This window comes from Centruroides vittatus, unplaced genomic scaffold, assembly GCF_030686945.1.
Source record: "Centruroides vittatus isolate TY-2023 unplaced genomic scaffold, ASM3068694v2 contig_3308, whole genome shotgun sequence".
NCBI classification, from domain to species: domain Eukaryota; kingdom Metazoa; phylum Arthropoda; class Arachnida; order Scorpiones; family Buthidae; genus Centruroides; species Centruroides vittatus.
The window spans coordinates 103,248-119,035 of NW_027122125.1; the positions used below are offsets into that span (position 1 = coordinate 103,248).

The 15,788-nt window shown below is 30.9% G+C and overlaps 1 protein-coding gene across 4 annotated transcripts in view; it reads right to left on the minus strand.

Moving 5' to 3' along the window:
• LOC136973912 (calpain-B-like) overlaps positions 1-14,839 on the minus strand; it is a 48,346-nt gene extending 33,507 nt beyond the window's left edge. Inside the window, exons 1-2 of one of the 4 annotated variants that reach the window (XM_067268684.1) lie at positions 14,436-14,839; positions 9,440-9,616 (exon numbers count right to left, since the gene is read on the minus strand). In XM_067268684.1, the coding sequence (XP_067124785.1) occupies positions 9,440-9,616; positions 14,436-14,693 (435 nt within the window). In that variant the 5' untranslated portion in view covers positions 14,694-14,839. Of the gene's footprint in view, positions 1-9,439; positions 9,617-11,108; positions 11,355-14,435 lie in introns of those variants that run through there. The other 3 variants (XM_067268685.1, XM_067268686.1, XM_067268687.1) reach the window with 3 other exon arrangements.
• Positions 14,840-15,788: the final 949 nt, after the last annotated feature.

The window sequence follows — 15,788 nt, forward strand, 5'->3', positions numbered from 1 at the left end:
GAAACTTGATGTATTGAAAATTTTAAAATAAAGGATTGAAGTTTGTTATTACATGGGTTTTTCAATAGTTAACATCATTCTAATTGTTGTTTTTTAATTATGTTTCCATCAGATTTTCAATAGAAAAACATGTTTTTCTGAACTCAGTTTACAGTTTGTATTCATAATTGCATATATAACATGCAAAGTATGGTTAATTCACCTTCATGCACTCTGTATATATATAATTAAATTAATTTTACAATTAAATATTAGCAATTGTGATTGAGTTCATCTGTCAAATATAAAATCCATCTTTAACTGCATTCTTAGAAATGAAAATTCTCAAAAAATTAGCAATATGAGATTACATATCTTTTTATTTTGGATACTGCAGCTAGGGATGTCCAAATACCACAAAAGTATTGGTATCATGAGTAGTTTTAAAGTATTGATATCAGTATCAGGTCTTAAAGTATAAATATTGGCCAGTGTCGGCATTGGATATTGAAACTGGGAATCTTGCCAGCTGTTGCTGTTGTTGTCTGCAATATTTCAAAATCATGTAAAATGGACTTCATAAAAAGAGTGATAGGCATAATGTACTCATTACAATGAAGGCTGAGTGGGCCCCAGAACAGCAATTAATATTTTGTTGCTTTCTCTACGGAATTGGATCTCGGCTATCTGGTTCAGAAGTCAGTGTGTCAGTCGGTACTTCAGTTTACATTCGTATGATGTCTTATGTACACAAAAGAAGCCCCAGATCTACAGTCTTATTAATGGGCTCTGTGGATACTACTGTATATAGGATAGGGGTGGATAAGAAATCGTTGGTGAAAAGGTAAAACATTGTCTTTACATCAAAAGTTCTTTATTGTGTTCAAATTATACAATGTCAGGACAAACAAGTATATACAAATTTTAGCTCATTTTAAAGATCACTGATGGTCCAAGTTGATTAACAAACAAAAGTACTGCATAATGGTTACTATTTATAAATAAATATTTAGTTAATCAGATACCAGATCCAATACACAAAGTAAAGTATCAATATCAGACCAAAAGTATAGAGTATGAGTTGTATTCAGGTATGAGTTGCTGGCTTAATAATTGATGATTTTAACCCAAATATGAGAACCTGTTCTTCAGTATTCAGTCAATCCATTTTGAATCGGACCAACCCCACGGAAGGCATGAAAAAGATCTTAATGCAGATAGAGTTTAAAGTATAATAACCATCTTGAAAAGACTCAATTTGTCTTTAAACAATGCTAAATTTTAACTGAAATAAGTGATAAATTCATAAAATATCTTCCAAATTTATAAAATTGTCAATAAAAGAATTATTTCATATTATGTACTATACTTTCAATTGAATTAAAATATTATTTTTTAAATGTAATTAAATACATTATTGCCTGTGAATAATGAAACCTTGTACAAGCAATTATAGGTTAAACATCTGAACAGTTAATGGTGTGAAAAGTGCAAAGATGTCAAAAATAAAATAGGAAGAAACACCCACTTCACTAATTTAAAGCAAAATTGTTAGAAAGAATTCCAATTAATTCATTAAAAGTAATACAATAATAATTAAATGGAACAAATCTGTATAATTTTCACATTATTTCCAATTTATTTTTTTTTAATGGTGTTTTAAACTAGAATTAAAAACAAATAATAGGTTGTTTTTATGATAGAAATAACATTAAATTTTTAGTAATTTAATTAGAATGTGACAATTTATTCAATATTTTTGTTAAATATTGAAAATAAACATTACATTTATTCAATGTGGCTATACTAAATTCTAGATAAATAACAAAACAATTCTTAGTATATCAAGTTACAAGTAAAATTACCATTATAACTATAAAACCAAAGAAAATAATTGCAGGGAAAATTAAATTTATAACACAAAATATGAACAAGTAACTTCATATATGCACATTAGAATGAAGGACTAGAAACTATTGAAGGAATCACTGTGATTTAACTGGATTAAATGCTTTTCGGGATTTAATAATCCTATCTCCAGACCAGTAACGGGTTATGTTCCTTTGAGGCCCTAGGTGCAATTTTCTTATAAGGCCCTTTATGTAAAAGTGTTTTTAATATAAAAAATAAAATAAAATTGTCAATTTATTTATGAGTTGTGTCGCTGTTCTTGCTGAAGTGTGAAATATACACTTAGTACAGCGTGGTTATAATTAAAGTTGCCCTACTCAGACCCGTATAGAGTCCGTTCTCATTGATATATTTTGATGAAACTTGGTATATACATATATACATTATATGGACCATAGGAAAAAGGAAAATGCAAAAGATATAATTAGTTCAAATTTCTACCACTAGGTGAAAAAATGGCGCACGAAGAACAAGAAACACAATATGGAAACACGCAAAAGGTTTTTATTCGCGACGTTTGTTCAATGTGCAATCCATTTGTGTCGATCACACGTTCAAAGCGCCTTACAGTGTGTTCAACGGTAGCCCAATAGGTTTCTTGAGAAATTGCAGCAATATGACGTGTTATGCTTGCTTTCAATTCAGACAGAGTTCATATGGTTGTGGGGATATCTGAAAGATTGTGTCTATAGAGAAGGCATACAAAGTCTGTCTGAATTGAAAGCTATTATCTGACCATATTAAAGTCTGAACCTTAACATCCTATGATCACTTCCATTGGATTATCGTGATAGAAAAGTTTCTCAACTATGTTTTAAAACAGTTATTGGGCTACTTTAATGGCTTTGTGGCCAGTCTGTACTAAACAAAAAATTATTATGCATGTAGGATTTTGTCCAGAAAGTGGCATAGATAATGCTAAGAGCTAAAAATCCCCAAAAAAAGAACCATGTTAATTAAAAAAGAAAATTCAATTTTAATTCTTTATCAGTTTTAATTTAAATATATAATACAATTATTGTAATATGCATTTATTTGTTAGCCCTACCAAGCTTAATTCCTAGCTGTATTGTGATCTAGAGACAGCTTTGTATTTGTACCAGACAGCAAGTTATCTTTACTAGCTGATAACATACTAATCAAGAAATAAAAATAGATTATTTTATCTTTGGATTCAAACAAAAACTACTTTTCTACTTACAGAATACGCTTTTATAAAAATTCTAAAATTTTTCATGTTAACTCAATCTGTTTTACATACAAAAATACGTATAAATAACTTGAAAGTACACTTAAAAATGATAGAACTTTGTTATTGTTTAAATCTTTTATCAGCTCAATTGAGAAGTATTAAAATAATTTTGTGGAGTGCATAAATGGCAAAAAAAAGTTTTATTACTCTCCAGTTTCCATTTGAAGACATGTTCAAAAGCATTTATCTGTTTATCTTCCAACTTCAAAGTGGAGGAAAGAAAAATAAATGATGCAAAAGGTGCGATAATCAAAGAACCTGTCATGTTAGTGGATAAATAACAGAAAGAATTAAAAATAGAAATCCCAAATGCTGCAAGAGTCACATCATTTTCTTATATAAATACCATTTTTTAAAGCATATTTAAGGAAAATTAATGTATTTAAATCATAGATATTATTAATTTTCTTAATTAAAAATTCAAATTAAAATTTAAAAAATTATTTTTAATAAAAATAGTATACTTTTTAAAATAATTACTATATTTTTACTTTAGAAAATATATTATTATTCTGTTTTTTCCTGTTAAATGATCACTCTTTACTTAATTTTGAAATAAATAATATAAAATACAGAATATGTTGAGTCAATTTACCATGTTTTATTTTCTATGTTTCGGTTATGTTACGAGTACGGGACCATTCATTAATGCCACTCGTGATGCCTCCATCTTCACCCCTTTAAACTATATACATAATTAATGAATGGACCTATGGATCAAACTGGGTTTTTAAAACAAAACAAGAACAGCTCCATAATCCTTTCTAGACTGTAGGCATTACCAATAATAATTTTAGAGTAAATAGGCAATCTTAATATATTTCATTTATTCGTGTCATACTCCCGCTCATGCCAAGAATGATATAACAGGCATTGAATATGTGCCAAATAAATGATTTACCTTTTGGTGGGACAAATTACCGAATGTTAAGTTAAAAAAAACAATTCTATAAAGATTATAACTTAAACCAGATTTAATAAAATGGTTTTAAAATAAATTTCTCCCCTTTTTTTGAACTGGTGATGATAAAGAATGATGACTTTGTGTACTACCTTTTGGTTATTCTGAAGGACATCTTGACTATTTTTTTTCTTTCTGAAAAAAGAGTAATGGACCTGGATAAAAATAACTCTTCTAGGAATTACTCTAACTTGTGCAATGCTAGTTTGGGAGAGAGTTTTCAGTTTTAATTTATTTTAAAAAATGTCTTGTCTTTTTTACATTTATAAATTTGTATCTATATCTGTTGATTTTCCTATCAAATGCATCTAACTGTTTAAATGATGCAAGCTCTTACAAGTAGTAGTGTCTCTAAAATAGTCATTTTTGCATTATTCTAACCAAATAAATTATAGGCTTTAATTAATAATATGTTTTTTAAGATATTTAATTTTAATTTTCTGATCTTTTATAGTATAATTCAAATTCAGGTGAGATTTTTAGGTCTATACTGTAGTTAAAGATTAAAGATTTGTCAGTAAGTTTTAATCAGATAAAATTATTTTGAAGTTAAACTGTATTCAAAGATTAAAGCTCCTAATGCTAATGCTATTTTTAAAAAGCTCGAATCAAACCATAATGTTCCCTCCACCACCAGGCCAAACTTAGGGGTGCATCCACCCATTCCCTATTCGCCTTTCGCCAAAATATTTTCCATACTGTTAGTTACTCAAAGGGGGCACACGTACACACCATACACATATTCGATTAATTGTGGATCATTGGATCATTGCAGGAACGGCAAATGTTTTTTGTTTTTAGAGAGAAATTCCGAACCTTGAACCTTTTTCGCACCCTTTCAGGACGTCTGTTTGAGCACCACTGATCCAGTTGTAAGGAAATATAGGCCTATTTTAGAAAATTAAACCACATTTTACTGTCACTATTTGTTTGCCAGTGAAATTGGCACTAAATCGAGTGTTGCTTTATAATATACTTCAAACAGTGGGAATTATATATAGCAATGCGGTCATTGACTTTTACAAGGATTGCCCTACTTGTTAGCGTTATATCGAGGTTTGTGTTTAGTTTATATTAACCAACATTACATAATACATTTTAATTTTAGGATTTTTCTAAATTGAATATGTTCACATTTTCCATAGCTAACAACATAACCATATTTTTCTCGTTTAGAATAATTATTACGGAATGTTTTTCTCTCTAATCTTATGCAGTTAAACTTAATTTCAAAATGTTCAATTGTCCATTTCTTAGTATTGATTCCTGCGATGTAATGTAGCAATACATATTGCTACAGTACATTCATCTTACGTATTAATCTTCCCCGATGAGAGATTATTGTCTTATATCTTGCTTCATAGTTTTATTCTTATTTCCAAGTACAGTAAGCCTCGATTTAACAGACAAAACATTTCTCCCGAAGGAAATAACTATACCGTAGAACCCTTTCTTTTATTCGCCAATAATGTACCATAGAGGTTAGTCAATTCGATTTAACGATCGTTATAGCAGTAGAACTGGAGATGCCAGAGGTGAGATGGGGCTTGGGTCAATCACAGATATGGGATCCACTCCTTCGAAAGGCACAGAAATATAAGAATAAAAGTAATACTCATAAAAGCGTATTTTTACAAGAGGTTAATGTATATCACTTTCGCAACATACTTTCTACATAAAATACTAAAGTTTAGGTGTCAAACTTTGGATATTGCCAAATTTAATGAAATGTTTTGGCATTCTCGATGATCCGTCTATGTTGTAACACCATCAAGATAAGTTAGTATTAATATTAAAATTCCTGGAATTCAGTGTGCAATATAGCATAAGATTTGTTACGTGCTAATAAAATTTTCCTGTATACCTATGTAGAATAACTGGAACTTGTTGTATGAAACACTTTAAATTTCTGTGTATTGTGTAATGTAAGTTCCTTGATTACTCCGTAAAGATTTTTCTGTATTTATTAATCCATATTAATATATATAACTTTTATAGTTATTGTACTTAAATATTTGTATTACTAAATACTTAATGGGGTACCAATGGCCTACCAATGCCCGAGTGGATAAAATCACTGAACACCGTGTGGTAGTTTGGTCGTGGATTCGCACCTCACCGGCTGCCACATAATGTTTTCTGGTTTTCTTCACGTCCCTAATATCTAAATAGGAGCCAATTTTCCGTAGAGAAAGTCCTCCCAGGAGACATTTTCTTGGTAGATCGCCATGTGTTGCATTGTCTTATTAAATCCAATCCTATTCGAAGCGATAGTTTCTTTGATTATAATGGACTGGAATTACGGGTTTCTTCCAAATTTTTCTTGAAAATTTAGAAGAAACACGAAGAAAAGAGCTTGAGAAAGAAGGACAAACTGGAGGACTCCAAGGAAATGGTTAGGAATCTCAGTAATTTTTCAGTAATCTCAGTGTTTTGAGACTGTCTGTGATGACCTTAACCTTTTTGCTATGATAGCACACGTAATCTGCAGAGTGTATTCAGCACATAGAATGACGAGGGTTTGAAGTGTTTCCAGGTAATAACACTTGTGTGACGATAAGCTCATGAGTCATCGTCTTATAAGTATATCAAACAGGAGTCAAATAAATCTGAAATGTATAAATCGGAGCCTCGTGAACGCATCCATATATAGCGCATCCTTATTATATATTCTTATTATTATATCCTTATTATTATTATCCTTATTAATAACGCATCCTTATTATATGTAGTCCCGTGCAGGGTTTTATTTGCATATACGCTAAACATTATGTCTTCGCGTTATGAGTTTAAGACCACATTTTTATGTTTATCATTATTTGGTGGAGGGGAAAGACTGTTATGTTACAGCTTAAGGCCTGCTCATATGGGATGTAGATTTTTGCTATAACGTGTTATTTTGAAGTAATATATCTACCGCGTTAACCTGTATATTTCTGATCTTGATTTGATCTCAGATTTTCGGTAATAATTACTAAGATTTTGAAGAGAAATGAAGTTTCGACTCCAACTATCCGTAAATAATATCTGGACCGGGTTTAAACTAGGATTTCTTGTGTAATCAGAGATATACCGCCTATTCTATGAGGTGTTCTAGTTTTGGCAGAGGTCTTTGTAGAGCTTTTAATGAACTGTCAAACAAATAATCAGACTTCCTTTAGTTACATTAAATGATCGTATATATTATACTCGACTTAAACAGGTTCTTTTTTAACTCGTATTTTTTGTAGACTAAAAAGCCAATTTGATGAACATGGCTGTTGAAATGTTATATCAGATTCTCATACGTGGAATTTCATTTGTAATTTCGATTTTACTATTTTTGAAGAGCTGGCATTACGCTGTCAAAGTCGTTTGAAGCTTAATTACTTCCAGGAAGCTACTTATGTAGTCGTTTTTGTAGCACAACCTTTCAAATTTATGGTCCTGAAAGTGGAATATCATATTACTCGATAGCGTCACGTACAATACACACCACATCTTAATTTAGTAAAAATTCGTGGCCTTTTTATTAAAAAAAATAATAATAATAATTAATAGCGTAATCGTAAAGTTGGTGGCGCAATAGATCATACATTATTCAGTTGATATTAAATCCTTATATTTATTTATAAGAGAAGAATAGATAAACTGCTATTATTTATGAATCTATGAATTTATTTATGTATGGCGCTCGTGCATGCAGACCATACTAGTCTCCTGTAGACTATAACAATCTACAAATTTGGTCAGTAAATAGTAATAATGACCCGCACACTGCAGTGAGTTGACACGATTCCGCTTTAGCCTCATCGGATGCGAGTCGAAAACAATTGGACCGATGAGAGAAGGCAATGCAACATATGGGCTATCTACCAAAGGGAGGACTTTCTATGGGGAAACAGGTGAAGAAACCTTAGAAAACTCTACATAGCCCGGCCGTTTTGGAGTTTTCTGAGACTGTTAACGAGGCGCGAAGCAGCCTAATTGATTTGATTTACTAATTAGATCAATTCCCAATGGGCATACTTGAGGCTGGCCACATAATCTATAAAATTAATGAATGCCCAACGATTCTATAGGCTCGGTGGTGCCTCGCGTTAACGAATCAAGTAATTGGATTCGAATCCGGATTCTTGTGTAATGCTACTTTATACCTTAATTCATTAAACTAAATGGTACATGGTTTAGAAACTTACAACTAATCTTTAATATTCGGTTGTTTTCTATAAATATAGGCCTATTGCAAAATTAATGGGCAGATGTTTAAATAGAAAAAAAGCTCTATCATTTTTTACGTGTCAAGGTTGGAATTTTATAAGTGGAATTTATTGCCCCATCATTCAAATTATTTCGATCAAAATTACGAAATTTCGTATTTCTTTCTATAAAATTTGACACTTGAAGCGCCTCTTAATTGAAAAACTGTGGATTTATAATTGAATTGATCGAATGATTTGACGGAATAAGGCGATCTGCCTTCCGGAGGAAAACTGGCCCCTATTTAGGGGTTAAACAAGCATTAAACGGAAAATTTCGTGTGGCCAATCCGTTGGTGAGATGCCAGTAATCGGTGGTTTTATTGGGCCACTGGTTCAAAGCGAGAAGCTGAGGAATTTTTCCTCGGACTCGAAGAAAACTTAGGGGTCCATAGTGGGTTCGTACCCGTGTAAATTGATGTTTTTACTAAAAAAAATGGCAGCGGGGCCTTCCCGCTGCCATTTTTACATGAGGCATTTAATTGAGGCATAAAAGTAAACATTTATGCCTTTAATTTTATAATTTTAATAGAAATTATATTACTCATTGATGATCTGTCATGTTTTGATGACAATTTAATACAGAAATTTGTAAATTAACGAGTGAAAAATTACAGTCGGGACCTCTTGCACAATTTATATATTGTAATTTATAATCTGCATGGCACATGATGAAACATTTTTAGTGCATTTTAATGTCGATTTCTCGGGAATCTCCGCGGATGAATGGATTTTTCTTTGGCATTTCTAGTAAAACACCTAATTTTATATTATCTCTAGAATTAATATATATTAGAAAGTCTTAAAATTAGCATCTTAAAGACCTCTTAACTATTTTTTTATACTTAATAAAATATCTTTTTCCCGTTCTCGATAAACAACTGGCACATTTATTAGGTTATCCACCTGGACTTATCTGATGTATTAAAGTTGCGCATTCATTTCTCTAATCTCACATGAAACTTACCTTCATAAATTTTACGCAATTAAGAGAAATAGAGCAGAACTTTCCAGCACACTACTTTGCGCATTGAAAAACCCTAAATTATATATATATTTTTTAAAATTTTTAAATGAAAGTTCATTTGTTCTACTTACATGTGGACGTTTCCATTCTATATATACGGGAGGGCTTCTACTAAAGTAGAGTGAGGCATCTTCAGCAGGAAATTGCGGATCTTCAAATAAAACACCTTCATTAAGGCATTTCTGTCGAAGTTTAGCAAAGTCTTGAACATCTCGTTTCAAACGAAATCCTGAACCTCTATCACCATACTAAAAATTAAAGAAAATACATGATATAAATTACTTTCTCAGCACAGAAATGTATAAAAATACATGTTAATCTTACTATCCACATGTGGCACACATCAGGAAAAACATGTGCAACGTATAACTGAAACTCGTGAGATAATTTCTGTTGTAATTTTTACACAACTAAACAAAGAAATATACAAAACTAAAATGCAAAACTTGTGTTATATAACAATTTCCTCCCATTTTCTCCATTATTTCTTGCATTGCCTTCATCTTTGTGAGGTTAAGCAGGGTTTTATCTCGGTTTAACATCAGGATTCTACCTCTATTTAACCTCATAAAGGTTAGGGTTTTTCCCCTGTTTAACATCATAAAGATCAAGGCATGAAGCGTGTAGATTACATTAAAAAAAACCCCCCTCCTCCAACGAAAATTTAATGACATTTTAAACGTTATAACTATAATTACGCATGTTTATTTATGATTCACGCGTGATGATGGTGACAATATGCCACTACAGTATTAAATAAGCCACTAAACACTACTTGAACTCGTTTATAGATAGATAGATTTTAAACTTATACAACACTTTCCACCGAGTAGTTCAAGGTGAGCAGGTGTTTTGAAAAATAACCTTCATATTATTTTCCCTTTGTTTAAATATAATATAAAGGGGTAAAGGGGCGAAGAGGGGTTAAACTTTGATTTTAAATCAAGTTTTCGTGTTTGAAGCGCATGAAAATGAGTAAAATCTCGAAGCTTTCTACACATGCTATTGTGTAATTTGATACATTTTGAGGTTCTTGTAACTTAAAATAGATGTGGGAGGCGAATAAAATCGAAGATAAGCGATATCTTTACTTAAATAAATCATTTTTTTATATAATATTTCCAGTTGATAACCTGATAAAAACATGATTAATTAAGATGAGTAAACAAAGCAAACACTTTTCTCGGTACTGATAATACTCTGAATATTAATAAACATTGCTTAAAGTACTGAAATTCTGCTTTAAAAATTTATACAGATATTAATTGTATAATTAAAAACAATTTTTAAATATTTAAATAATATTTTAAATAAATGCTACTCAAATTTCCTCAATAATATTTAAAAAAAAATAGTTTTTTCTATGTTAAAATGTCTAAATTATATTTAATATTTACCTTTAAATTACCATTTCTGAAGTAAAAACACAAAATTATTATTATTATTATTATGATTATTTTTTGTAATTAAATAATATTTAATTCAATTTAGTTTTAATTGAATTTAAGATTTAAATATAATTAATTTAATACTTTATACAGCATTAAAAATGAAAATAGGTTAAGAAAGTTGGGAGAATTCACTCCAGAAAATCACTGCATCTCTAACCCTCAAAGTATGCTCCGAAGGTAGGATACAATACAAAATACTGTTTTTAAAAGTACATACATTTTCATTGTATGAGTATAATTAAACACACACATTCATCGAGACTAAACAAATATAAAGTTATATACTTACTCTGTATATTCTCCAGCCGTATGTAGTTGTAGTAATGGTTGGCATGATACTTCACGTGCTTCCCACATAAACAGACAATTTCACTGTGTGAGGACAACAGCCTACACTTCACTACAACCCCAACTTTTACTCACTTTCGATACGTCACTAATGACGACACCACAGTTTTATTTTTGTTTCCGTCATGATTTCCTGTTTGCTCTTTTTTTCCTCTCCCTCTCTCCATTTCTCTCTCGTTAGATATTGTAATTAAAGTAAACGTACGTAACATTTATCACGAGGGACCTTCGTGTTTTATTTATTATGATAACGTTTTGTTGGAAAGTTGCGTAAAGGTTTTCTACGCTAATTATGGTATTTACCAATAAATATGATGTTGTAAATGGGGTTAAAGAACGTGTTAATATGAAATTATACAGAGTAGGGTTTATGTAACCCTTCTATGCTAATTAATTGTAGGAAATAAAGGGTAAAGATCGGTATTTACAGGAAAATTTAAAGAAATTTAATGTTTTATGACGATTGTATACAATAATTTGATATTATTTACGGATATAATGCTTGAAATTTTCTAAAATTACAACATTTCTTTTCGTTGGAACTCATTTTTTCCACTCCATTATTTATACTTTTTATACAAATGGCTGAAGTTTTGCCAAGCTAAACAGTAAACCACTCGAGATAAGAGCTGTAAATCAGTATTAAAAGTGTAAATCAGTGAAAACTTCTGTTGTTATTAAAACTAATACTGACATTTTTCACTTTCCAGCATCTGCAGTTGTTCGCTACATAAACACAGAAGGGGGAATATGTCTAAAATAGAAGTATATATACATTACAACCCCGGAGAGGCTCGAATTTCCTAACTAAAACCTCCAATCTATAGCGTAGAAATCTGTTTTCAAGTGCTTTGTATATAGTATACACTACACTTTAAGAGGGTTCATTAATTCCTTTACAGATTATTTTCCAATTAGTGATATATCGCACTTCATTAATCTTTCCTAAAATAATCAGCCATTTTATGTACACGAATGGTCGAAAGACCAAAAAATAAATATAGAAACACACACTACTTTATGACTGTTTTAATTGGAGAATATGAAGATTTATATACTGTTTCTGCTAAGAATTTCATATATTTCTTGAAAATTCTGTTATATTTTAATGATATTGATGGCCTGATACAGTTATGACCACGTCTTAATGACTTATTAATTACATATAATTAAAGTTTCTTTATATTATTAAACAACAATTAGTTAAACGGGAATGTGAAATTTAATTGTAATTAATTAATTATTGTTTAATAGTATAAAGAAACTTTAATTTTAATAAATGAATTAATTGCAATCAATTTCTTTATTACGTTTAAATTCGTAATTAAAATTGAGAAATTGATTGATTACAGTTTAGAAAATTTTTAAACGTAATAAAGAAATTGATTACAATTAATTTCTTGATTAGAATAAAATTTCTTTATATTAAACAATAATTAATTAAACCGAAAACAAGAAATGTAATTGTAATTAAGTAGTAAAAACATTACAGATAATTGCATCGAATGATCCGTAATGAGGAAATTAATTAATTGCTGTTTCAGATAATACAGTAGATCCTCAAATGGCGGATCCATTAATTTTTAGCAAGGCTGCAGAAAAGAATCAATATGCCTTACTTTCGTAAGGCATATTGATTCTTTTCTGCAGCCCTTTTAATGGATTCAGGTAGTGAGAAAGCCTTACAAGATTCAATATGCCATACGAAAGTAAGGCATTAACGACGGTTTTCAGGAACCAATAACCATATAAATTGATTATAAAAATTTGTTTCCTGTAAGTTTAGTGTTAAAAACATACTTTCTGTAAGTACAGCTTGAAGTATATATATTATGTATTACATACAGGGTGTATCAGGAGGAAAGCTAAATACTTCAGGAGGTGAATAGGGTAATAGAGTACATAAAAAGTCTATGAACATATGGTGATGAATGCTTTACAATTTGATATGTCAGGTGTTAATGTAACAGCTATGGTTGCACACAATCCGTTGCGCTTGACGACGATCCATGAGAGGATGGAGTGTGACATCAAAGGAGATTCTCGACATCGATGCATTTTGAGTACGCCGTAGTAAACTGTGTGTACTGTACTTCTTCGAAGTACGTTCCTATCCTCTTTGATAACTAAGGCAGCAATTATTCGGATAATAAGGTGAACACATGACTCTACTGTCTCTCGTTACTCCCTTCTTCTTCCACTCCATACACAGCTCCGTGTGTTCTGAAGAGCAGAATCTGTGAAAGGATCTTGATACGTTAGTACGTCAAGGGTCTTTCATGGGCTTTTTTTACTCCTCCTATCGTGAGGAATCATTTCTCCTATCTATTGTCAAAAATTTATCTTTCTGATATATTCTATAGATAGATATGAACTGTATTGTATTATGACCTGTATGAAATGTAAGATTTCATACAGTCATAATAGAAAATTTGTAAAAACGTCACTTTTTTGATATTGTTTGAACCGTATGATAATAAAGCTAATTTAAATACTTCTGTATAAGGGCTTCTCGGTTTCCTTTTCAAACGTTTCTTAATCCTAATAAATTTAGCACTTGAAAATCTCGACAAAACATTTGTCTGTTACTATAACAATTTGATTTGAGAACAGTAAACCTTTCATTAACGCATAGCACAGTGACTACTTGGAAGAAAAAACGGCTTCACCCAATGAGAGATGTCAAAGTCCATGCCAATTAATTTAATTTAGGATTAAGGCATGTCAGGAAGGTATTTGAATGTTTATACAAAGTGTGTAAATATATAAAACTGTCAGGATTAGTTATTCACATCAAATTGGTTAAGTTTCTAAGATTAGCACTAATCTCTAGGAATTCACTGAATAGTCTGTCAGCCTATTAAATATCTGTTGAAATATTCGGAGCTACATTTATATATTTATTTTTTTAAATATAATTTATATAAATTTAGCTTATAAAGTTTATATTAAGTACGTATAAAGTTGTCAAAGTTTTACATCATGATGTATATTTATTTTGATGTTTCGGGTTAATCTAGAGAGATTTTTAGTTTATAATGCTAAATTATTTGAATATAATTTCTGTAAACCTTAATAAATTAAACAATATAACCGACGTTTTAAATATTTTTAACAGTTGCATTAATTCGAATTTAATTATTTCAGTTATCAACAGATGGCAGCACTAGTTATTTTCTAAATATATCAATTAAATGGCTTCATTAAAATTTTAAAAAATTATCTGCCTTATCTAAAGTCAATTTATGAGAGGGCAAACAAAACTTACCAAAAACACACTTTGAAAAATAGGAAATTCGCCTGTTCCGGAGCATCCTCCCCTCAGAGGCCTACAAGTAGTCCTGTATCTGGATCTCTCCACTGGTACATGATAGTGCTTATGATCACAGGTACATACAGGTGATTTGTAGCATATGGGCTCATTAGTTTTGTGTGATATCACGTTACTAACGTCTTTAACTACAGAACGTGCTGTATTAGAAATTCGATTGCCGGTTTCACCTAGCTGAGACCAAATCCAGTCCATATCCAAATCTTTAATGGAAACTATTCAAAGAGTTAAAACGTATTTTGTTAACTTGCCAAAAATCCTTTCTGTTGTTAGACTATTTTCGATCGGTTCAGGAATTTAATTTACCTTTTACAAACGTTTATTTTCCCATTCTCACTATATACAATGCGCAGTCTATTATTTGCTTATTTAATAATTAAGTTACTATAAATTATTTTTTAAATATATGAATGAAAAAATAATCCGTTTTAAAATCGGTTTTATTGTATTAATAAATTTTCAATAATTATCTTGATTTATGTTTCGATGAATGGTCAGATACGAAAATAAATCAAGTGGAACCATGGCAATGCAACACATGGGCAATCTGCCTCCTGAGTGGATTTCCTATTGGAAACTGGGTCTATTTAGGCGTTCGGGAAACTCCACGTGGGGAGCCTATTGTTTAAGCAAGAATCTGCAACCAACCAGTGTTTTATCCAATCGGCCATTAATGGACAATGAATCAACAGACTTCACTATAAGTTGTGTAAATAACCTTTCCATATTATGAAATATTGAAAATTTAAGAGGAACGTAGCTTTTTCTGCAATTAAAACATTTTCAAATTAGTATTAATGCATATAAATTATCTTCCGCTCTATCTAACATGAACCCTTAACACATGTTTGAATGTTTATGTAAGGGCGTGAATATATGTGTGAGAGTGAGAGAGAAAAAGAGTCTATGTATGTGTGGTTAGAAGAAAATGGTTGCTGACCACACTTGTCAGTCAAGGAGAGGCGATCCTTGCACTTGCCAAAAAAGAAAGAGATGATCCTTGCATCTACTGGACACGGAAAAGACTGCCCTTAATTAATCTTTGGGGCACGGACAGGCGATTCATACATTCGCTAGCTTCGATTGCTTTGTTCTTGTGTTTTGTTTGTTTTCCGGTTTTCGACAATGCACGCGCAGTGTTGTTTTTTAAGTTTTTGCTCCCTAAATCTCTTTAGGGAGCCTAGACATTGTCACTTTGACCCCACTATATCTCGAAAATGAAGTCGTGGACTTCACATTTTATTACATTTTTAGGATTCTTCGTCAAATTAATGGAAAATGGCAAAGTTT